Source organism: Antedon bifida, chromosome 4, assembly GCF_963402885.1.
Source record: "Antedon bifida chromosome 4, ecAntBifi1.1, whole genome shotgun sequence".
In the NCBI taxonomy this organism is placed as follows: Eukaryota; Metazoa; Echinodermata; class Crinoidea; order Comatulida; family Antedonidae; genus Antedon; species Antedon bifida.
This window is the reverse complement of record NC_136229.1, coordinates 21,294,198-21,317,279: the sequence shown is the minus strand read 5'-3', so window position 1 is coordinate 21,317,279 and position 23,082 is coordinate 21,294,198. Positions and strand designations below refer to the sequence as shown.

At 33.8% G+C, this 23,082-nt stretch overlaps 2 protein-coding genes across 2 annotated transcripts; one reads left to right on the top strand and one right to left on the bottom strand.

Moving 5' to 3' along the window:
* Positions 1-1,059: 1,059 nt before the first annotated feature.
* On the bottom strand, positions 1,060-14,883 carry LOC144840207 (aconitate hydratase, mitochondrial-like). Its single transcript, XM_078695938.1, has 22 exons — positions 14,805-14,883; positions 13,747-13,821; positions 13,135-13,281; positions 12,675-12,785; positions 12,231-12,311; positions 12,008-12,100; positions 11,299-11,457; positions 10,554-10,605; positions 10,103-10,201; positions 9,875-9,979; positions 9,585-9,676; positions 9,353-9,458; positions 8,936-9,029; positions 8,712-8,849; positions 8,060-8,171; positions 7,404-7,526; positions 5,584-5,739; positions 5,377-5,474; positions 5,098-5,191; positions 4,811-4,943; positions 4,011-4,132; positions 1,060-1,868 (listed from the first exon to the last, which is right to left on the bottom strand). The coding sequence occupies exons 1-22, from the start codon at positions 14,835-14,837 to the stop codon at positions 1,734-1,736; spliced, it is 2,358 nt and encodes a 785-aa protein (XP_078552064.1). The 5' UTR covers positions 14,838-14,883; the 3' UTR covers positions 1,060-1,733.
* A 313-nt stretch (positions 14,884-15,196) lies between these two features.
* Positions 15,197-23,024, top strand: LOC144840205 (coiled-coil domain-containing protein 40-like). Its single transcript, XM_078695934.1, has 18 exons — positions 15,197-15,243; positions 15,687-15,736; positions 15,835-15,899; positions 16,040-16,322; positions 16,452-16,618; positions 16,900-17,203; positions 17,290-17,447; positions 17,807-17,947; positions 18,063-18,166; positions 18,387-18,630; positions 19,124-19,306; positions 19,697-19,942; positions 20,138-20,351; positions 20,581-20,750; positions 20,922-21,013; positions 21,246-21,555; positions 21,966-22,124; positions 22,608-23,024. The coding sequence occupies exons 1-18, from the start codon at positions 15,224-15,226 to the stop codon at positions 22,851-22,853; spliced, it is 3,156 nt and encodes a 1,051-aa protein (XP_078552060.1). The 5' UTR covers positions 15,197-15,223; the 3' UTR covers positions 22,854-23,024.
* Positions 23,025-23,082: the final 58 nt, after the last annotated feature.

Genomic DNA, 23,082 nt, shown 5'->3' with positions numbered 1-23,082 from the left:
ACATTGTAAACTAATTAAAGTAATTATTTGAAAAAGAAACCTTTCATAATAACTTTAAGCCTAGGCTAGTAGTCGTGGTAAACTTCATGGCTTAGGCTGTCGACTGAGACCACATCAATTCACTACAGTCAGGCTGGTGTAAATAAATAGTGCCTACCTTTTTTCTTTTTACAGCAAAATTGTCCATAGTTTTGATTTTGTAGTATTCTAGGATGATTCTCGAAACTTATGTCATTTATAATATGCATCTGCACAATTCTATGTAGACACTACGAATGTAGACACAACGAATGCAGCCAATCTCGATTATTGGTAATAAGTAGGCTTAGCCTAAGTTTCAAAGTATAGGCTTATAAGACGCGCTTCACTCCCGACGACGTTGCCAGCTGAGGAGTCGGCATGACGTGCACACAATGTAATCTTTCAAAATAGGCCTACCTTAAAAGCTTCTTGTTTTTCTTGTTTTACAATAACATTCCACATAGTTTCGTCCTTTACTATCGATAGATTACATATGGATTTTGCTAGAGTAGATCGATTAATTGATCTAGGCTATTTGTTACCAATTTCCTCACGAAAATCAAAGTTGTGGTCTATTACCGCCGTTTGAGCCGTATCGTCTGCCCGCCCTTTCTCTCATTGGTCGTCTGCTGTAAGAGTTCTGATTGGTCAAAAGTGCATTGTCTGTAAAGCGATTATGAAGCGAGGTTGTCCAATAGGGACCACTTTTTTTCTTTTTCCTGTCAGTAGAACCCTTATTAAGGGACACATTTGGACCCCAAAAAGTGTTCTCTTAATTAACAGGGTTGTCCTCTTAATAGGAATTGGCAGTACAGTTTAGCATCAAATCAAGAACTTGCTCTTTTACAGTAAAGTGTCCATGTTCAAAAGGACGGGTGCTAGGCCTACTGTGATGCCGGTCAGTAATATGCTCAGTCCTTAAAACAATCCTTAGGCCATTGGTGTAAATTCCAAATTAAAAAATATTGTACTCAAAATTGCTCAATTTGAACTTCAGTTGATGATTTTTGAATACAATAAAAGGAAAAATAAACCAGTAATAAACAATAGTTAGGTTTACTGCATTATGTAACTTTTATTTACCATTCATTATGTCCTATGCTTGTCATTTCCAAACTTGTATGTCTTCGGTCTTCCTGTTCTTTCTTTTTTGTCAAAATACAATTTGTAAAATGCATAGACTAGTGTATTATGTGCTATATAAATGCCTACCTATATAGACAGAAATGTTCCTATAAAATCATATGATTTTGATATCATTGTTTGCAGTTCTCTGTGAAATTGTAATCATGCCCTATATCAAACATAACACAAGCAAATTAATTTACTCAAAAACCACATTCAACAACTTTTCACTTTGTGACCCAACAATATTTTAAAATTCTACACCATTACTGTAAAACACACTTCCAGCAGTGTACCTTTGTGACCTAACAACTTGTGGATTATAATATTTTAAAATGCTATTTGTTGTTATACAATTATAATACATAGTACAATTATTACAAACCAAACATTTTTTTCTTACAAACAATCCCCAAAAATCATAATTTCTTCATTTCTGTACATTAATTTATTAGTTCATATACAACATATTTCAAATATTGTAATATTATTGTGACCAAATAAGTTTATAATAAAGTTCATTATGGTCATTATGATTTTTATTCACATCAAATTTAGGCATATGAGTAGATATTTAGAAAGCATCATCATTGTATATCAAGGGCCATTTTGTTGAGGGCGCTACCGGCTTTGAACCATTCAATTTGCGTTTCGTTCATTGAGTGATCCAGTTTGATTTCCTCGCTACTGCCATCAGAATGTTTGATGACACAAACCACAGGCTGTAAGAAAAAAAACATCTTTACATCATCATCTGTATTAAAATAGAGATTCACATGTATATGGCACATCCACATGTATATGACACATCCACCTGTATGCGACACATTCACCTGTATGTATGTTTAAACACTAAAATATATCCTTTCAATTTTATTGGGAGAATTGCTGGTCACATGATATTCAATACTCTCTTGAACACAAGCAACATTAAGAGAGCATTTTTCATTCATTATGTGTTCAGATTTATATTACATTCTACATTTTTATGTAATTGCTACCTTCAAATGACAAGGATCTACTTTAATTATGTTTTTATATTCGTGCAATGGAACAAATATTTACATTAGTTGAAGATGAAATGCTTTATTTTCAACTCATGAAAATATTTGTACCATTGCACTTTATTTGATTACTATTTCAGCGTTCAGTGTATACTATCAATCATGACGAGTTTCTACATAAAATGTAAGTTTTGTCAGAAAATGTTTGTTATTGCTGACAGCCTCACTGCACTCTATTTGAGATTATTAACTTGACTGGTTTATGGGGTCATAACCTTAATCTCTCTGATCTGCTCTGGCAATCCTTGATGATGCGAAATTGACGAGTTCATATCAAAATATAAAACATTATCATAATAGGTTCTAGATTTACACATGCACGGTACTATTCTCATTATTTTATGTGGAGAATTTAGGACAAATACCATGCTACTTCATAAGTTGAAGAACTAATAGAGTTTCATACAACAATTTTTAGATATCATAATTAACATATTTTTTATCACTTTTTTCTGCATGCCAATGGGTTATCATATTTAAAAGAATTACAAAAATATTTGAAAAAATGGTGTAATTTAGTTTAAAGAAATTTATGTGTAATTCAATATACTTGTATATAAGTTAGCAATGTGATTAAACCTCAATGAGTCTGATAGATTGCTAGTTTGTGATATTAATAAGACTTTAAAACTTCAATTGGATTAGATGTACATCTGTATTTGCAATTGAATACTTCTTCAGTTACAAACATTCAAATTAAAAAATACTGTAATTACATTCTGAAGATGATGGTCTCAAAGAAATTTGTTTACTATGTTTTTTGTTGTTAAAAATTTAAATAAATTTATTACTATTTTTCAGATCTGTTTTTTAATTAATGAACATGTCCAATTGATATTATTTAGCAACACACACTTGCATTGTCACCAAAATGTCTCAATATATACCGTATGTTTTACGTACTTGTTTGTTTTTTATGGTACGCTGTTGCGTGAAGAGCAAAATCATAACATAATCTTTAAAGACGAACAAAACATTTTGAATCATATCTTGCAACTTGAATCCATGTCGTAATTACCTTCGTAATCCATTTTGTGAAATCGGAAAAGAGCTCTCATGCCGCAGAAAATATCCTCATTGGGAATTATCACGTTTTGACAAGCATTATAGGATAACGGCTTAATGTTTAATCACCGCTAACCTTGAATCAAAGTACAAATGCAACAATCTTCATTCAAGCATGACGAGCGAGTATATCATCAATTTTATTTTCTAGTAACCACTAGTGTTAAATTGAGTGGCTTGTGGTTCTTTTCTATCTCAAACAATGTTTTTTAAAGGAGTATAACTTTTGTAACACAATCTGTATTCTTGATTGATGTTATTTTTTGCCATCATTTCACACAATTCTTTGTACTGTATCTCGACATACAGCATTATCTGTTAAGTTCTGTAATATAGTGTAAAATATATCACATGGTGCCTGAATTATGTTTAGGTCAGGGTTATGGCAGATATTACATGTGACACTGTGTTACAGAATTTATATATATATTTATCAAACAAGCAAGTTTGACAATCACTTTATTCACATGATACATATGAAAACAATGATTTGAAAATTGTTTGAAAAATAAATTGAAAATAAAATAAAAATATTGTAAAAATTATTCAGGAATACAAGAATGAACTAATCATTTGATGTTGCATAAACCCAATAATTCGAATTTTTGACAACAACATATTTAGTTGACAAATGAATATCAGTAAACATGACATGCTTGAAACAGCCTGAATCACATCAACACATCTGAAAATATCTCAAATTAGAGAATTTGATCATAAAACTGATGTGCTTACCTCTCCAGGTGTCAATTTTGACAGTCCGACAAGTGAGATGCGATCGTCTGAACGCATCTTGTCATAATCAGCAACGTTTGAAAATGTTAGAGGTAGAAGACCTTGTTTCTTCAAGTTTGTTTCTATAAAAGTGACAATTTACTGATGACGACGAGATTAAAGTATTGATACACAATGATTGATAAAAATATAGACCTGTGGCTGTATTCACCCATCACACTTCAGTGAGATATTTCCCTTAAATACCAAGTATTAATTATCTTAAGATAGGAAAATTGTTAAATTTTAAGGGAGTTTCCCTTAAGTCTACACTATCAAACTAGTTATTTTAAACTGTTGTATATATTACTTTTTCTGTATTTAAGTTTATTTCATTTTTACACTTTAGGGGGTCGGAGAGTCACTCGATAGTGTTTTGCTTCACTTTTTGACTACCCCTTAAAGTGCTATGTACCTTGTGATTTTTATTATTTATAAAAGACGAAATAAATGAAATGAAATAGTTTGACAAAAAAAATGTGATGTTCCCAAATATGGTAGCAATATCATCATTCATATGTCCATATATGGTTACATCACGTTTTTTGTCACATAAAGTTTGACAGTGTAGACAGAGCTTTAAGCTATTCACTTAGATATGAAAATTGTAATAATTTAAGGGAATTTTCCTTAGTCTAGGTGTGAATGGTGAATATGGTCATTTTTGTTTGCAAGTAAGTTCACTGCACACATTACAAGCCTACGTTATACCAGATATTAATTTTTTTGAATTCTTCACTTGCACAAGATAATGAACCTACCATGTATTCTGGCAAAACTTCGGACAATAATCGCTCTAGCACCTAAATGCCTAGGCTCTAGTGCTGCATGTTCACGACTACTACCTTCACCATAATTCTCATCACCTATTACACACCATTTGGCATTTTGAGCCTACATTAAATGATAAAAATAGATATTTGGATTGGATTTATTTAATAAATGTCTCCAAACATTCAACACTATTACAGGTAAAAATTAATAAAATAAAATTAATCTTGATCAAATAAGGATCAAAGAATCCTATTTAAATTAACCTTTACAATACCTTATAGTTTCTAGCGGTGTCAGGAACGGGACCAAATTCTCCAGTTAGTTGATTCTTAACATTATTAGCTTCTCCACTATCAGAATTAATTGCACTGTGACAAAAGATAAATAATGTGTATGTATTATAAAGAAGTAAAGGTAAGGCTTGTTAATTAAAATGCTATAATATATTTTATAGATAAAGTGTGGATTTTTAGATTTTTAATGATTTAGTACATGTTTTATAGCAATACATTTGTAGGATATGTACACTTAAACACAGGTGGATACCACTTACCCAATGAACATATTATTGGAGATATTGTCTAAATGACCTCTGTATTTTAACCATGGTCCACCAGGGCTCATGTGGTCAGTTGTACATTTTCCTTTTACCTATGAAACGAGCAATAAAATAATGGTGACCATAAAATCCAACACTGCATATCATGGATTATGCTATTATTCATTGTAATGTTTCTTTGAATTTAATTGAAGCACCAACCTTGATTAAGACAACCATATCTTCTAAATCCTTGCCGTCCCATTTGTCAAACGGTGTAAGAAGTTGTAGACGTTTGCTAGCAGGGTCTACATCCACTTGTACACCTGATCCGTCACCAGGGGGTGCTTGGTATGTGTCCTGGCCGGGATCAAACCCCTACAAAAATACAATTTTCACAATGTTATAATTACATTCTGATGGTTTGTCTTTATATAAGATGGATAGGTGATTTTGAAAGGAAAAAGAAATTAGTGAATAAAAATTGTATATTCGTAAACTATTTAACCAATAAAAAATCATGTTGAGTTCTAAAGGAGAAAAAATTGATTCAACAATAATAACCTGTTAAGCTCTGTCTACACGATCTAACTTTATGCAACAAAAAAATGTGATGTGTCCATACAGGTATATGGACACGATGATGTCCTATCTGGGCCTTGTCTTATTAAAATTATAGGTGTGCTACAAATTGCACTCCTTATTACATTCAGGGATGCTGTAGGTGTGCTGTTTGTATTTTGGTGTGTAAAAGTTTACCAAATTTAAGCGTGTTGTAAATCACACGCCTCAAGGGCAGTTTAGGAGTGTGTTAGGTGAGTGATCGCACTCACTTGCCTTAAAAGACAAGGTCTGCTTATCACTACCATATTTGGGCACGTCACACCTTTTTTTTCGAACTAGTTTGATAGTGTAGACAGAGCTTTAGGATATTAGAAATATTTCAAAATGTTGCAGTCATGGCACACTATGGTAAAACAGGCAAAAGGTCAACAAAAGCACCTAAGCCAGATTTTCCTGGTCATGGCTGACTGCCATGTTACATCTCATCACACATGCGGCGCCTCATCGAACACATTCGCAAGTAGCATGTGAGCATACCATAGATAACAAACAACATAGCGACGACCGCCCTGCTCACACTCAAAATTAATCACTCTCCAAAGCACAACAATTTTGCATTTATTACTGCCGAACAGATTATGCTAATAACGCAAACTGAATGCAAGACACACATCATTACGTTTGATCTATAAATATAAACATTTTAACATTGGATCAAGCTTCTGATATCAATTTCTAATAATTTATTGGTTTTGTTTCATGTTTCACAGTGGTATGCTAATGTTGTTCATGTGCATGTACATATTATATGAGATACATTATTGTTTTTGTTCTGAGTTTGTATGTAAACATTCACCTGATTTTTCGTTCCATGATCTAATCGGAAAGCTGGTGACAATGCTTTTTCTGTCACCGCTCTGCGGATCTGGAACTTGCTACCTGTCGATTTGAAAGGAGCGAATTCGGCACCTCTATTTAAAACTTTTATTTTAATTAATTACTAAGTATTGTTAGGCGATCTGTTTTTTGTAGGGCGACATATAAAAACTTTTATAGAATAGAATAGAGAACATTAGGCACATTAAATCCAGGCTATTATTATTTTTATATATATTTAAATACTGGTCTGATGAAGATTTGTTGACAACAAGTTGAAACGTTGCACACATACATATTTATTACTGGTTTAGAGATATTGTATAGAGATATTTAAATACTGTATTCAAAATGGGATGACTAGTAGAAAATATGCATAATAACTACATTTATGCTTGATTAGACATGGAGGTAACAAGTTGAAACAAGCGATAGTACCAACACTAAGAACCTGTTGTCAATACATAGGTAATCATCCATGATTTGCTTCACTAAACATCTTATTCACACCTAATTACTAATATAACAAAATCTTATTGACTTTACTGCATTCACTCTACAAAATGGCCTCTCTGAAAAAACAAACTAACAGCAATGATTACCTGAGATGGTAGTTCATCTCCAAATGGACTCTGGAGCTTGAACTTCTTGCCATCTGATCCAGTTAGTTCATCAGTCTCAGGGTTGAACGACAAGTCACCGGCTAAGGCTAAAGCCGTGGTAATCTAAAGAAATACACAGAAAGAAAGGACACTTACCCCAGTTAAAATCATAATCCATAATGTATACTTATATACAGTATTCAATAATAACATTAACTACCACATCAGTACACTGAAGACAATACCCTACTATGTTTGAATAAGAGGAGATTTTTGTATGTGCCTTTTAAGTACACACAACAAAGTGCTGGAGAGAAATTATATATACTTCAACAGCATTGCATATCACATCAGTACACTGAAGACAACCTACTCTGTTTGAAAAAGAGTATGTATATTTTGTATGCGCCTTTTAAGTACACACGACGCAGAGAAATTATGGCAATGAAAGCATCTGCTCAAAGTGTATAATAAGAAAAATATATAAATCCAAAGGCAAATTACTGAAAAAAATGACAATGCTGTGGGTATCAGTGGCTGGATCTCAATGGAGATACAAAAAAAAAAGCGAAAAGCTAAATCAAAACGATAAAGTAAACAGCCAGATAAGAAAAATATATATATATAAAAAAAATGTGCAGATAAAATATACAAACCTCTGGGGAAGCAACAAACGCATGAGTGGCTGGGTTTGCATCGTTTCTGCCAGTAAAGTTTCTGTTATACGATGTTACAATTGTATTTTTTTCACCTTTTTTGACATCTTGTCTTTAAAAATAAAACAATTTATATCCTATAATGACAACTTGATACTTTTAACGTGCAAAAACTTGATTACTTCAACACTTTAATTCATTAATTACCCCAATGGGAAATCAACTTTAAGCTCTTTTCTGCAAAATCGTCAGTCAGGTATGAGGTACACATTTTTAAATGATACTGTGTAATATTATTTTCATGTTATTTTATGTTTGTAACATATACCAATTATGTACAAATGTCAGGGATATATTAATCTCTAAAAAGTATTCATGGTTATTAAGTGGGTGCATGAATTACAATACATTCTAGACTGGCTGGAAGCAATACAGCCTACTGCCACCTTCAGAAAGACAATCAATAAAATACAGTTATATTAGTTAAAACTGCTTGATTCAGTTCTTAGTATAAAAGTTTGAAAGATCTATACCTAAATAACATGGGCTATTCACATACCTACAGTTTAATAGCCAAGCAAAGAAAAGTAAGGGCAAGGCCTGGATAGTAAAATATAAATCAAATTCTGGTTAAAGACAGACAAATTCATACCTGTCCCACTGTCCAATGCACGGACCACAAGCATTGGCCAACACTATAGCTCCTGCCTCACTCAGCACGTCAGCTTGTCCGTCACGTTGTATTGTGGCACGAATCTGTTCTGATCCTGGAGTCACCGTGAACTTAGACCTGCAAAAATAAATTTTTTTATACATATTAAATATTTAATCTTGCTTTAATGTACAAATGTATACCTGGAATATTGGTTTACTTACTTAAATTTAACACCATGATCCAATGCTTGCTTTGCAATACTTGCTGATCTGCTCATGTCTTCATAACTACTGTTGGTACAGCTACCGATAAGACCTTTAAGTAGAAGATATATTTAAGTAATAAGAATAAGAAGTGGCTGAGCAGTTAAAGCAGGGCACTGTAACCAATAGCCAAAAAATCAGCACAGGTCCAAGGCTCTTATCACTGATAGAGTTCTGTTATGTAGGCCTGCTGTTTCTATTATGCTTCACCCGCACCCCACCAATGGGGATTAGTTCACTTGATTTTCTGTTTAGCCAACTTATTACTTTTTAGAAGTGCTGTGCTACATAGGCAGTGTGATAGAAACCAAATTTAATAAAATATAGTGGCTATCTAGTTACATGACAAAATACAAGAATAAAATCCTAACATACCAACTCTAATATCCAATGGCCAACCTTCCTTCTTAGCAATCTCTCCTAGCTCTGCAATTGGGTTTGCAAGGTCAGGAGTAAATGGACCATTTGCATGTGGCTTTAACTAACAGGAAAAACAACATTTAAAGCGAATGGTATAAAGTAAGGTTATTGTATAAATCACTTAATGGTTGTTGTAAGTTATTGCTGCAATTACTCCACTTTTTTAAAAGAATATTTTGATACTAACTTCATCCAAGTTGATTTCATAGACCTCATCATATTTGGCATCAGGGTCAGCTGACAATACATGCTTAAACTCATTTGCTAAATCTGCAATCTCTGTAAATTACATACAAAATATTACCATTAGTAGATAACTACAGTGCTACAAAATCATGATCACCAGATACTAACAAATTTAGCACCATAATTTAAAAAAAATTGCGGTGGTGCTGGTTCATAAAGTTCTGCTATAGATCTCAACAAGACATAAGCGGCAAGCAACTTAACTACCAATAATGCTCTACAAATACTAACCATTTCGATCGGTTGCTCTGAGGTAAGCTTCCATTCTGTGGTTGAAAGGAAAGACTGAAGTGGTAGCACCAATCTCTGCTCCCATATTGCAAATTGTCCCCATTCCTTAAAAAGAAAAGACGATATATTAACAAATTAGGACACCATACACTAGTTCAGATAAAATAGGTAAGATAACTAAACCAATTATGAAATTAGGCCTATAAAGTAGCACTCCTGTAGGCTTACCTGTACATGAGAGTGAATCTACACCAGGCCCGAAGTATTCAACAATTGCTCCAGTACCTCCTTTGACTGTTAAAATTCCAGCTACTTTCAAGATAACATCTGAAAAGAAATACAGTGAATTACAATGTAAATTTTTACTTCTTTCTTGTGTGAACTATAACATTCTGATAGGAAGAACCAGACCTGTAACAGGTACATACTTCAAATAGCACCCCACCATTATGAAGTGGGTCTAAAGCTCTGTCTACACTATCAAATTAGTTTAACAAAAAGTGTGATGTGCTCAAATATGGTAGTGATATGCCCAAATATGGTATTGATATGACATCATTATGTCCATATATGGGCACATCACATTTTTTTGTCACATAAAGTTTGATAGTGTAGACAGAGCTTGAGAAGCCTCAATTTGACACTATTTGAGCTCAGGTGACTATTTTACATTTCTTACCTTTAGGTGATGTCCATCCACTAATCTTTCCTGTCAACTTAATTCCAATAACCTGAAAAAATAATATATTAATAATGTAATTAACTTTTATATTCAGTTCAGTAACATGAAACTAAGACGTGTAAAGTATCAACAACCCAAATGCAGAGTTGAAAGATATAGAAAAAGTGCAATACCATACCTTATCTCGCTTCTAAATGAATAATCATTATATATCACCCAGTACAGCTATGTGATTCTTTTTGGTCCTGTTAGGTGTTTTTTTTTTTATTTTAATATTTTAAGCTAAACCTTTTGAATGTTTCTTGTGTAAATTGCATCCTTTTTTATATATAATTATCATTGGTTTTATACTTTGATACAAATTTTAATATTGAGAAAATGTAAATATCTTTGTAATTCAGCTAAGGCTGCGATGATGATAGTGAAATAAATGAAATGAAAAAATAAATGAAATGAAAAAAAAAAAAAATATTACAGTAAAAAAGATAGTTAAAATAATTTATACTGTGTTTAGTTATCTACAGTAAAGCATTACATTTTGTTTTCTTTTTAGAAAATCCCCAAAATATAAATTTTGAAAGTCATTAACTGAAATTGATGTAAATAATTTATTTGTTTCATCATAGATGAACTGTTATGTGTAGGTGTATGGTGTTTTAGCTGACGCAATATGTTTGCAGATATAATTAAAGATGAAATTTTACTAAATTCCTGCACCACAATTTATTTCCGCTAGCTTTACCTTAGGGCATTTCAGTTCCCATGGGATATCTGCCATCACATCCACAGCATCTGCTCCTCCTACGCCGATGCAAAGTCCGCCAAGACCTCCTCCGTTTGGAGTGTGAGAATCAGTTCCGATCAACAAAACTCCGGGGAAGGCATAATTCTCTAAAATAATCTTGACATAGAAAATTGAACTCTAGTGAGTTATAAATCTATTATGCTCTATCAAATTTTATGTGACAAAAAAAATGTGATGTGCCCACGATGATGTAATCACTACCATATTTAAGCATATCACTACCATATTTGGTTACATCACACATTTGTTGTCAAACTAGTTTAATAGAGCCTTACACTGTAAAATATACAACTTGATCATAAATCTATGACATTGATTTATCATCAGTTTGGTAAAATTTACCATGTGTATTATAAAAGCATACATCACTGACAAATACTGCAAATTATTCTTAAAAACTGCATGGAAAAAAACCAAAAACAAATTTAAAAAATGATATAGTGGTAATGGCAAAATCATGAAAATTAAATTATAAAGGACGTACTAATAAGGATAATATGCACAGTTATTCTGAATTTGAAAGTTGAAGACTTTTTTTTCTCAACAAACATTTTCATATATTTTGCCATTTCAATTCATTTTACTTCAATTTATGTACAGTACATTGAGAGCCTGCTATAATAAGTATTTATTATTATTAGTATACCTGATGAATAATTCCACTTCCTGGTTTCCAGAATCCAACTCCATACTTTGCACCTGCCGTAGCCAGGAAATTGTATACCTCCTTGTTCAAATCCTAAAAGAATTTTATTTTAAAATAACAATTGATAAAAATATATCTTCATATCTAATTCAGATTAGTAGGCACAAGCAAACCATATTTCAAGAATTTAAAAAAAATGTAATCAATATTCAATATTACTGACCTTTGCCCTTTGTAAATCCTTAGCACCACCAATCTGTGCTTCAATTAAATGATCACAATGGATTGTTGATGGTACAGCAACCTGATGAGAAAAAAGTAAAATTCAAGCTGCCTTGTATGGATCAATATATTTTTTTCTTTGTGACTATAACAAATTATTTGATTGCTATATTGTAGGCAGCACTATACATAGGTAGTCAATCTAACAATCTACCCACACCTGGCATAGCTGTCTTGCTGCATTGGCTAGGCCAATTGCAGATCTTGATTTTAATATAGGTCTCCAGAGTTGCCTCATGATCCATTGTAAAGGTCATGAGGATAGCACCAAGGCAGACCAAAAAGATGGGTTACTAGTAGTATTCAGGTTGCCTAGTATGATTATCAATAGGTTTTGATAATGTTGGCTACCTCAAGTTGAATAAAACTTCAGAATAAAACTTACCGTTGGCAGGCCACTTGATATGAACTGTAACATGGCCATCTGAGCTGTTGCATCCTGCATGGCCACACGGTCAGGCCGCAGTTTTAAGTAACTTTCTCCACGTACAATATCCTAAAATGTATACAAGTGCGTTAATTAAAGTAGGATATTCTGTATAATATAAAATACACAAATTATTTGATTGTTAGTATGGTATATTGTAGGCAGCACTATACATAGGTAGTCAATCTAATGATCTACCCACACCTGGCATAGCTGTCTTGCTGCATAGGCTACAGTAGGCCAATTGCAGATCTTGATTTTAATATAGGTCTCCAGAGTTGCCTCATGATCCATTGTAAAGGTCATGAGGATAGCACCAAGGCAGACCAAATGATAATCCACCATCACTGCCAATACCATAGTGTATCGAGCCACGAGGCAGAATATGTTACATTTTACACCATCATTCTGCTTTTACCTGTCCACTTGGATTATCTAAATGACCATATAAAATTTTCTCCGAAAGTGTTAGAGGCCGCTGTAACTTAGTTTGTACTGTTTTTACGTTTTCTGCTATTTTCTCGTAATTGACATGGTTATTCTGGTCATACCGACTCATAGCAACCTAGAAAAAAAGGAGAATCAACTTTATACATTTTTGCTATCAATTATTTAATTTCAAGTTAGTGATTTGGTATTACTTTAGTATTTTTTGTATCAAGTAAGTAGTCAATAATAGTCCAAGGTTAATAAAGCTAGGGTTTGCAATGTTGGACATTCCTCTGCTTAGGAACTGACAGATTAGTAGCATCCTCTGATTAATTCCTTTGTAGAAATGTCCAGACATCTAATTGCAACAAGTATACACCACTGGTCATACTTACACTTGGGCTAAGGGAAATACTTACAATACAATAAAATCCTTTTAAAAAAATGTGATGTGCCCATATATGTATTGTTGATGTCATACCACTACCATATTTGGGCACATCGCACTATTTGATAGTGTAGACAGAGCTTTAGTGATTACAACATAAACGTTTATTGACTTGATATAAATTATCAATTATTATAAAATGTATCATTATACCTTAGCCTGCTGACTAGCAGCTGCTGATGTCTGGAAGAAGTTAGCTCGTATGCCTGATACCAAGACATATTGGAGCTAAAATTAAAAAAACCATAAAAACAATGATTAAAAATAATGACTGATGATGTAGTACACTGTCTATAGCATGCTGGCACCTTCAAATACTGTATACATAATTGTCAATAAATCATCAATTGTAATAAAATTATGCAGGTTACTATATTTTGATTTATAACTTCACCAGATAAAACTTTATTGGAATATAAACAATTGTTTGGTTAAATTGAGATTGGTTTATATGCAGTATATTTCTTATGTCAACATTAGGATCTTTTTTGTTGATCAGATAAAAACATTGAATGTGCAGTTAACAATCCAAAGGTTAGGTTAGACAAATAATGCATGCATACTACTATATAACATTTGCCAATAACAAATTATAATTTAGTCACTTTGGTTTGTAAGTTTTACATCATTGTTATGGTGGCTTAAATTGTGACTCATCTCTCAAGTAAAACTAGTGACCCCATTTCCAGTTGTTAGCACATTTGATTGCACTTACTTTAAAATAAAAATTACATAATTCACAGTAGTATAGGCCTAGTTTAATATTACATTACACAGTATGTAGGCCAAGTCTGGCCTTTTAGCTAGAATTTAAATGCTAAACTAAATAAACAACAAAATATTTTTTTAATTTGATAAAAATGTTAAATAATTAAATTATTAATATTGAAATAGGCCTAAATCATGTCATATGATTAGCCAAATTTTCTAATGTTTTATCAAGTTTTAAAACGCATCGTTCTAAATCAGCTACACTACAGGTAACAGAGAGAGTGTAGGCTAGGCCCCAACACTAAGGAAGAACAGTAATAAAGGACCGGATTAGAGTACCGGATGGTGCCTTGACCGGTGTTGAAGTTCAAAAATGTTTTCTTCAAAACCCGGCCTACGTTTTCTTACTATTATTAACTCCTCTGGTATATGCTTGTTCTCTATATTGCATAATAAGGCAGTACATATATTTAATATAATAAATAACTATAAAAATATACCTGTTTTCCAGAAATTTGGGAGAGATACGACATTTTTATCAACGTGCACGGGATTCACTGATCGCCGGTGAAACGCAACAATTCTGTAATGACGTCATAATCAAAATTCCAATTATAGTGCGCCCTCAAATTATATATAGAGATAGTTTTATACATTTTTCCCGTTCAGGTTTAATTTTTAGACTTCTTTCTCTTAGATTTTGTTTTGTTGTAAAATATTATGATTTTATTTTCAAAACAGTAATAAAACTATTTACATAGTATCAAAATAACGTTTGCACAAAAGTGTGCTGTGCAGTAAGTGTGTGTGTGCACACAACGCAACGATTCATATTCACCGCGCCCGCCCAAAAAGGTGCGGTTCGTAAATTAGTCGCAGCAGCTGGCTATCGCCAATAGTAACGATACAATTAACAACAATGTCAGATCGAAGTGAGAGGTATAAATTTGTTTTATATTGCGTTAAAACATATTTTTATTAGGCGTTTATATGTTTCTATAATACAATGTTAATGTAGTGAATTAGTTGGTGTAGCGATAATAAGTTTTCCATTGTAATAATTAGATTTTTAGGCAATATTTGCTAGCTAGGCCTAGGCTGTATACAAAACAGACTGTTGTATTATTTGTATTCTCACTGCAAAGGTAATTTCGCATCATATGACTGCTAATTGTACTTAGGCCTAGCTTAATCCAAAAATCTTAAAAGGGTAGGAATCTTTATAGTTTAAATTTGGCTTAGCCTATATTAAGTACCATAATATGGATGCTATGTTATTCTTTTCTTCATTAAAATAATAATTTAGTAGGCCTAGGCCTATACAAATAATAATAGATAATTTCATTGCCACAATCAATAATCATCATCATTTGTTTCTCTAGCCCTCCAGCTAAAGATGGTCCAACAGATGGAACCACTGAACCAGAGAAAGGTATGCCAATTATTGTATCGATAAAACAATGAATAATATAATTTAAAGTTTTCAGTTTATTAATATTTATATGATGTTCTTTTCTTTCACCAATCTAGATGACGAGCAAGTCAATGCACTACAACAAGCTGTGTCAGATTTGAATGTCCAAGCATTAAGAGAAGTATGTACATAGTGGTGGTGAGACTGTAAACCTACGCAATAATGTTATTACTATCTGTAGAGTGGTTATTCATATTTTATTATTTTTGTTATAGTATATTTTTAATAAAAATGATAAAATAATTTTGTTTTTCTTTCTAGTATCGGGCCAGACACACTTCCGTAGTTGCAGAAGAAGAACGACCAGGATCCGGAAGGGAAAGGCCACCTTCAGGCTCACGTGCAGCAAATGACAAGTCACCTGGTTCCAGAAAAGGAAAACCTCCATCAGCTTCAAGTTCACTAGATGGCCGCGACAGACTCCCACCTTCCGGTTCACCTAAGCCACCATCAGTGCGGCAAAGCTCAGCTGAGAAGTATTCAAAACCCCAAGAGGCTGAAAGGCGTTCATCTGCAGGTCAACCAGGGCGTGGCATATCAAGAGGTAAGGCAACTACATTTTGTAAACAATGTTTCACTAAATTTTCATCCCAGAACCATCTAAGTGAATGAAAATTAAATTCCAACTCAATGTTATTTATGACCAATTTTGTGAATCATTAATTTTCCTTAGGTTCCCAAGACACACCAACATATGGAACAACAGAAATACCTGAAGACGATGTTGAACTTAGCGATGATGATGACGATGATAATATGCTTGGTGACAATGATGAGGGTGGCATAGACTCTGATGCTAGTGATGATGAAGACCAGCTTGTTGTCCTTGATCCTGACCATGTACGTATTCAACAAGCTGCAGTTTTTTAACTTTAGGCAATTACCAAAAAATGCACTAGTGTATAATAGTATAGTATAAAACTAAAGCTCTGTCTGCACTATCAAACTTTATGTAACAAAAATGTGATATGCCCAAATATGGACACGATGATGTCATATCACTACCATATTTGGGCACATCACACTTTTTTTGTCAAACTAGTTTGATAGTGTAGACAGAGCTAAAGAAACATGGCATGCAGCATGTCTATGACATAATGATTACATTTTAATTCTTACAGCCTTTGATGAAACGATTCCAAGATGCCTTGAACAGCCATCTTTTAAAGCAACATGAAAAAGTGAAACTTGACCTAAGTGAACTCAACGAAGCCGTCAAGAACAAAGGCAAAGAACGTGAAGAGCTTGGTGTACATCTGTATGGCCTACAGCAAAAGCTAGCCCGCCATCAAATGGACCTAGAGAGTAAACATGATGAACTAGCTAGCTTGCAGCAGTTCCGTTCCCAGTGTGAAGAGCAGCTTGGAGAGGTTAGAACAATGTATAAGAAAACACAAGATAACATAAACCAACAAAGAAAAGAAGGTATGACATAGAGTTTCTTCAATCTGTTCTGTGTTGACATGCTCTAATTTACAGTGAGATTAATTTTTTTTTTAATTTTTATTTAGGGTCAGCTCTCCAGACTGAAGTTGAAAACCTTGCACTACATATGTTCTACATGACCAATGCTAAAGAAGATGTACGGGGAGATATCGCTGTTATGAGACGAGCTGCAGAAAAGTCTGATGTTGAAGTAACAAAAGCAGAGGAGGATAAACAGAAACAGGTAAAAACACCTTTACAGAAATGTTAATTTCTTAAAGCTCTGTCTACACTATCAAATTGTGACAAAGAAATGTGATGTGCCCAAATATGGACATGATGATGAACTATCACTACCATATTTAAGCATATCACTACCACCATATTTGGGCACATCACACTATTTTTGTCAAAGTTTGATAGTGTAGACAAAGCTTAATATCAGTTTGTAACAAGAAGACAGTTGTATATTCTGTCTATACTCTAATATACTGTAAATGCCTTATTCCATTCCTTTATATAGAAGGTTTATTCAAAATAAACCAAGACTCATCATGAAATTGAATTGACAGAACTCTTTTTATATTTGTTTTTCCCCTATAGGACTTGTATGTGAACAGGCTGACAGAAAATGTGGATAAATTGAGGGAGCAAATTGCACTGCATGAAGCTCAGTGCGCTGCACAGTCTGAAGAGACAAAGGCAGCTAAAGAGGCGCTCACTGAAGCACGCATGGAGATTGAAGTAAGAATACCTAACAATTGTCTTGTAATGTTTGTTTTTATTATTTTTATGTGTATATCATTATATGTCCCAGTGGCAGTCATAGCTTATAAGTATAACCTTTACTGTATTTTAGTCAATTCAATTGGAACGTAAGCAGCTTTACCAGCAATGGAACAGCAGTTTGATTGGCATGAGAAGACGTGACGAAGCACACGCCGCTATGCTTGAAGCACTAGAGTAAGTTGATAACTTTATTTTGGTCTGGGTCATAGGTCAAGTATAAATGTAAGTGTAAATTCATGACCAGTTCATGGAAAGTACTGGTGCATCTTGGAGTTAACTGAAGCATGTGAAATAACTTTCCCAAGGTGAAGAGAAATTAATTAGTTTCAATAATAGATGACCAATGCATTATGTAATACAAATGATGATACTCAAATTTGTCCTATTGGTTTAGTCAACAGAGACAGCAAATTCTCTCGTTTAACACAGAGATTGATGGATACAAGAAGTCCATAACGAAAGAACAGGAGCGTAATGAGATGCTCTTGATCCTGCTGAACAAAAACGAGGCAGACATCAACACTGTTAAAAAGTTGATTGCTTCCAGCCTAGCCAAGCAAGAGCAGTTGAAACAAGAGTATAGTACCTACACACGAATGCTGCATGAGACGGAACAGTCACTTAACAGGGCTACAACAGTATGTACAGTATCATGACTATTGCACAATTACAACTGCAGTAATTACTTAGTTTCTGCAGTAGCTTCAATGAATTTGGAAGTGCCTTTACTAAATCTCCGTCTAAACTATCAAACTAATTTGATAAAAAAAAGTGTGATGTAATCAAATATGGTAGTGATATCATCGTGTCCATATATGGGCACATCACTTTTTTTTTTTTGTTAGATAAAGTTTGATAGTGTAAACAGAGCTTAACAAATCAAAGCTTCAGGAAAAAAATATTCTATTGTATATACACTTTTGATCTGTTCACTGTTTAACCATGTACCTTATACATTAGTTTATAGGTCCATGGTTTAACTGCAATAAACTGTTTAACTTTAGTAATGCATTAAACATACATGGTTCAAAATATAAATACTGTATAACTAAACTATATCAGAGAATATCAATTTGTGTGCCTGCAAATAAATAGCTTTGTTTACAATGAAATTGATGTGTTATATTTCAGGATAGAACTTTGCGTGTACATGAGCTGAATGGTTTACGTAAGCAGATTGAAAAGGAATTCCAGGAAAAAGTAGCATTAGAAGATAATGTGATGGAGACGATGAGAAACAAACTGACACTGGACAAAGCATCACAGTACACAAAGAGAATGGCCTCCAAGACCAGACAGGCTATTAAAGAACTGGTATGGTACACATTATAAAGTATATATATAATATTGTAGTTCTATACAACCTACAAAAAGGTCATTATTGCAGGAAAAGGTCTTCATTCGATGTGGTATACTGTACCTTGGCTATATGATAGGCACAAATTAAAAAAACAATTGTTAAGGGATGCAATCGTTCACATGCAATACGAAAATTCTGGAATGTTTGGATTTGTACAGGAGTACAGTACATACTTTCTACCGACTACTTTTTAGTTCAGAACCATTATAGTGTTTAGGGACTACCACTGCCTAATCATATTCAATAAACAAAAGAATAACAGTGACATTATGGTGCAAGGGAAGAAGACAAAAGAGGGAAGAGTAAAGATTGATATCTTAAATAGTTTCTTAATTACGTTTTAGGAATCTAGCAAAGCTCAAGTAGAGAACCAGGTAGCAAATGACACGCTAGAGAACTCGCACACCATGTCACGTGTAGAGCGCCTGAAGAAAACGTTGGACGATCTTGATCAGCAAATTCACGAGAAGAATGCAATAATCACACGTAGTGAAGGAGAGATTGTTAAACGTAACGCTGTCATCGAAAGAAAGCAAGGGATGATTGATCAGTTTAATAAAAAGGTTGAGGCCATTCAGAATGAACAAGGGGTGAGGAAGTTATTTTCACTCTTCATTTACTTCTTTTTTAGATTTTCATACCAGTATCTTTGATTTGTAGCATTTTGGGCCACGAGGCCCGAAGAGGTAAGGTAAGGTAGCTATAATTGATAAAAAGCTCCTCTAGGGGCATATTATTATACCTTACATTACATATTAATTCATAAATATATTTGTCAATTGTAGGGGGAAGAGCTAGGTCCACTGGAGCAAGAGGTAGCTGCTCTGCAGAAGTCAATTGACACCAGAGGTCAAGAGATTGGCGACCTTCAACAATTCTGGCTCAGACAGCAAAGTGAACTTGTGAAGATGAGCAAAGAAAAAGATGGCCAACAGAACGAGGTAGACACGATGAAAAAGGCACTTACAATCCTACATCAGAAGAAAATGAGAATTGAAAGTAAGGAAATCTATATTATGAAATATATACATAATAATATACCTTATTAAGCACACAAATATACAGAATATGTACACATCATATACAAAAAATGTACAGTACAAGTATGAATAACATGCGTTTATAACAACCACTACATTAGTGATAAATAACAAAATATGTGGGTTTCAGACGTGATGCAGTACCTCAGTCCACATTGCAAACTAACAAATGTTATCCTTTACATTAGATGAGATCACAACGCACCAGACGGAGCATAGTAGCGTGTCAGTTAGTATGAGAAACATGCAGAATGATATGATCAAGTTGAACCTGTTGCTGACTAAAGAAGGCAAAATTAAACAAAACCTGCAACAGGATAACATACTGGTGGAGAATGATTTCATTCTCTCACTCAAGGTCAGTTTAATACAGTAATTCACATTTATTCAGATAATAGTAGAAAACAGAAAAGCAACATATAGTGTTGTAATAATACAGTAGGTTCTTTTGTCTGAAGATGTATACAAATTCAGTGCTGTTTGATTTACACTGTTTTTCTTTTACACTTTTCTTCTTTTCTGAATAAAGGAAGCTGAAAAGGAGTCGATTGAAATGCAAAACAAACTAGAGGAACAAGCAGAAGAGAAAGAACGCCTTCTAAACAGCCTTGTGGAGGCGGAGTAAGTATATCTTACAAAATTTAAATATCTTAACAATGTATTTAGATGTTTAATCCGTATGACACAACATCATGTTTGTTGGTGTAATGTTCTGTGATTCTTAAGTGTGATCTAAACTTATTACATCAAACCTCAGTTGGTAGTTATCTGTAATATAAAATGTTCACAAAGTGTAAAGAAAATAAAGAAACATGTTGGTTGCTTTAATGAAAAATATTTTTTACCTTTTAAGACGCCAGATTATGCTGTGGGAGAAAAAGACCCAGCTGGCCCGTGAAGCTAAAGCAACAGTTGACTCCGATGTAGGGCAAGGAGAGATCCGGGCCATGACATCCGAGATCCACCGTATGGAGGTCCGCCACACACAGCTGATGAAGCTCCAGGAGAAGTTGATCCAGGATATGGAGAAGTCTGTGTCGCGCAGAGATACGATTGTGACACGAGGAGATGCGCAGAGTAAATTGAACAAAAAGGTAGAAACGAAAGGGACCTTTAAAAAGAAACTGGTTGAGATGGGTAAAAAGATAAAGCAAGTTCAACAGGTAAATATAAAACACTAGGAAAGTTTTGATTCCTTAGTCAGTTTCCCAACAATTTCCGATCATTTCAATATCTCATGTGTAGGGATGCATGCAATAGCAAACATTTGTATAACAAACTTTCTCTTTTAAAATTATACAGTAGTAAAATAATAGTAAGATTCACTATAAAACCAATAATAAACTTTCACAAAATGTTCACGAAAATTAATAACATACCCTAAAATATCTACAATGTGAAAACATATTCAAACACAGGGTACAGACAAGAAGAGAAAAAAGACATGAATGCTCCAACAGCTGCACCTCCTTCATATTGGGACAGATGTTAGAAACAATCATTAATTTCTTCTATGTTAAGCCAATGATGATGATTATGGTTGAATAATACAATACAATTGTTTACTTTGCAGGACAGTAGTTCATGTGATGCAGAGATCCAACAGCTGAGAACACATCAGCAGATGCTAAATGAGCAGTTGCAAGAAAAGCAGACGACATTCCAACAGCTACAGAGTATGGCTGACACACTTGATGGAGATATTGACAGACTGATGGAAATTAAACAAAAGGTTAGTTTGGCATTGTTACCCTTTTACATCTGCATAAATAACCAGGTTTGATTTCCCGACTTATTACATGTTTTCACACGCGCACACACCAACCTTGTTAAATCTCGGGAGGAAAGAATAGTTGCGCGCTATTTGATTACTATGGTCGGTTAGTTAATACCAGGCCAATATACGCGAGTGCAGTAAGAACTCGGAATAAAAACACAGGCCTCTTGTTGGTGTGTTTTTCTTCCTGGTTACAACTTGTTACATCAGGTCAACAACCCTTGTCACTATTTCTCCCTACTCCAGTTATTAACATTCCTAGTGATTTCTTCCTGTCCGTAGCTACTCTTTATTCACCTTTCTATAACCCTAACCCTCAAGGAATGTTATCAATATGAAGGTTTAAGTAGCGCATAACAAACTACTGAACTGAAACTAAACCTGATTATTACACATGCTGCTATAAATAATAATTGTCAAATTTATTAATTCTTGCAGAATATGACGGAGATTCTAGCCAGACAACAGAAATCAAAATACTACCAGTCAAACCGAGATGGCAAGTACACGCTGTTATGCAAGACAGAGTCTGCCTTGGATACGGAGTATCAAAAGCAAACGGATCGTGTCCACACGCTTGCTACCATCATCGATCGTCTTAATCAGGAGTTTCCTCATGCTCAGCCGTCCCTGCGTAAAGTAACACTTGCACTTAGCTCCCGTGTGGGCGTCGAAGAAGATTAAAAAACATGCGAAATGCTTGAAATGTTTTAAATTACATTTATACAATTTGAATGGAATTTGCAGACCACATCTGTATTAGATATACTTATCTAAACCAATGTGATATAAGTGTATTTAGTTGTATAATTAAAAATAAATTGTTTCAATTAAATTATATTATATTGTTTCATGTTTTGCTTATGAGTGTTGTGGTAGTTCTTAAAAACTTTGAGTGTTCTGGTAGTTGGTT

What these genes read in the sequence shown, in the direction of transcription:
- LOC144840207 (XM_078695938.1), bottom strand. Translation starts at nt 14,837, where the DNA reads ATGTCGTATCTCTCCCAAATTTCTGGAAAACAG. An exon ending in CTGCTAGTCAGCAGGCTAAG is followed by an intron (nt 13,282 to 13,746) that starts GTATAATGATAC and finishes CTTTTTTTCTAG; the next exon opens with GTTGCTATGAGTCGGTATGA. An exon ending in CAGAGCAACCGATCGAAATG is followed by an intron (nt 9,677 to 9,874) that starts GTTAGTATTTGT and finishes TGTAATTTACAG; the next exon opens with AGATTGCAGATTTAGCAAAT.
- LOC144840205 (XM_078695934.1), top strand. Translation starts at nt 15,224, where the DNA reads ATGTCAGATCGAAGTGAGAG. An exon ending in ATGTCCAAGCATTAAGAGAA is followed by an intron (nt 15,900 to 16,039) that starts GTATGTACATAG and finishes TTTTCTTTCTAG; the next exon opens with TATCGGGCCAGACACACTTC. An exon ending in AGGAGGATAAACAGAAACAG is followed by an intron (nt 17,448 to 17,806) that starts GTAAAAACACCT and finishes TTTCCCCTATAG; the next exon opens with GACTTGTATGTGAACAGGCT.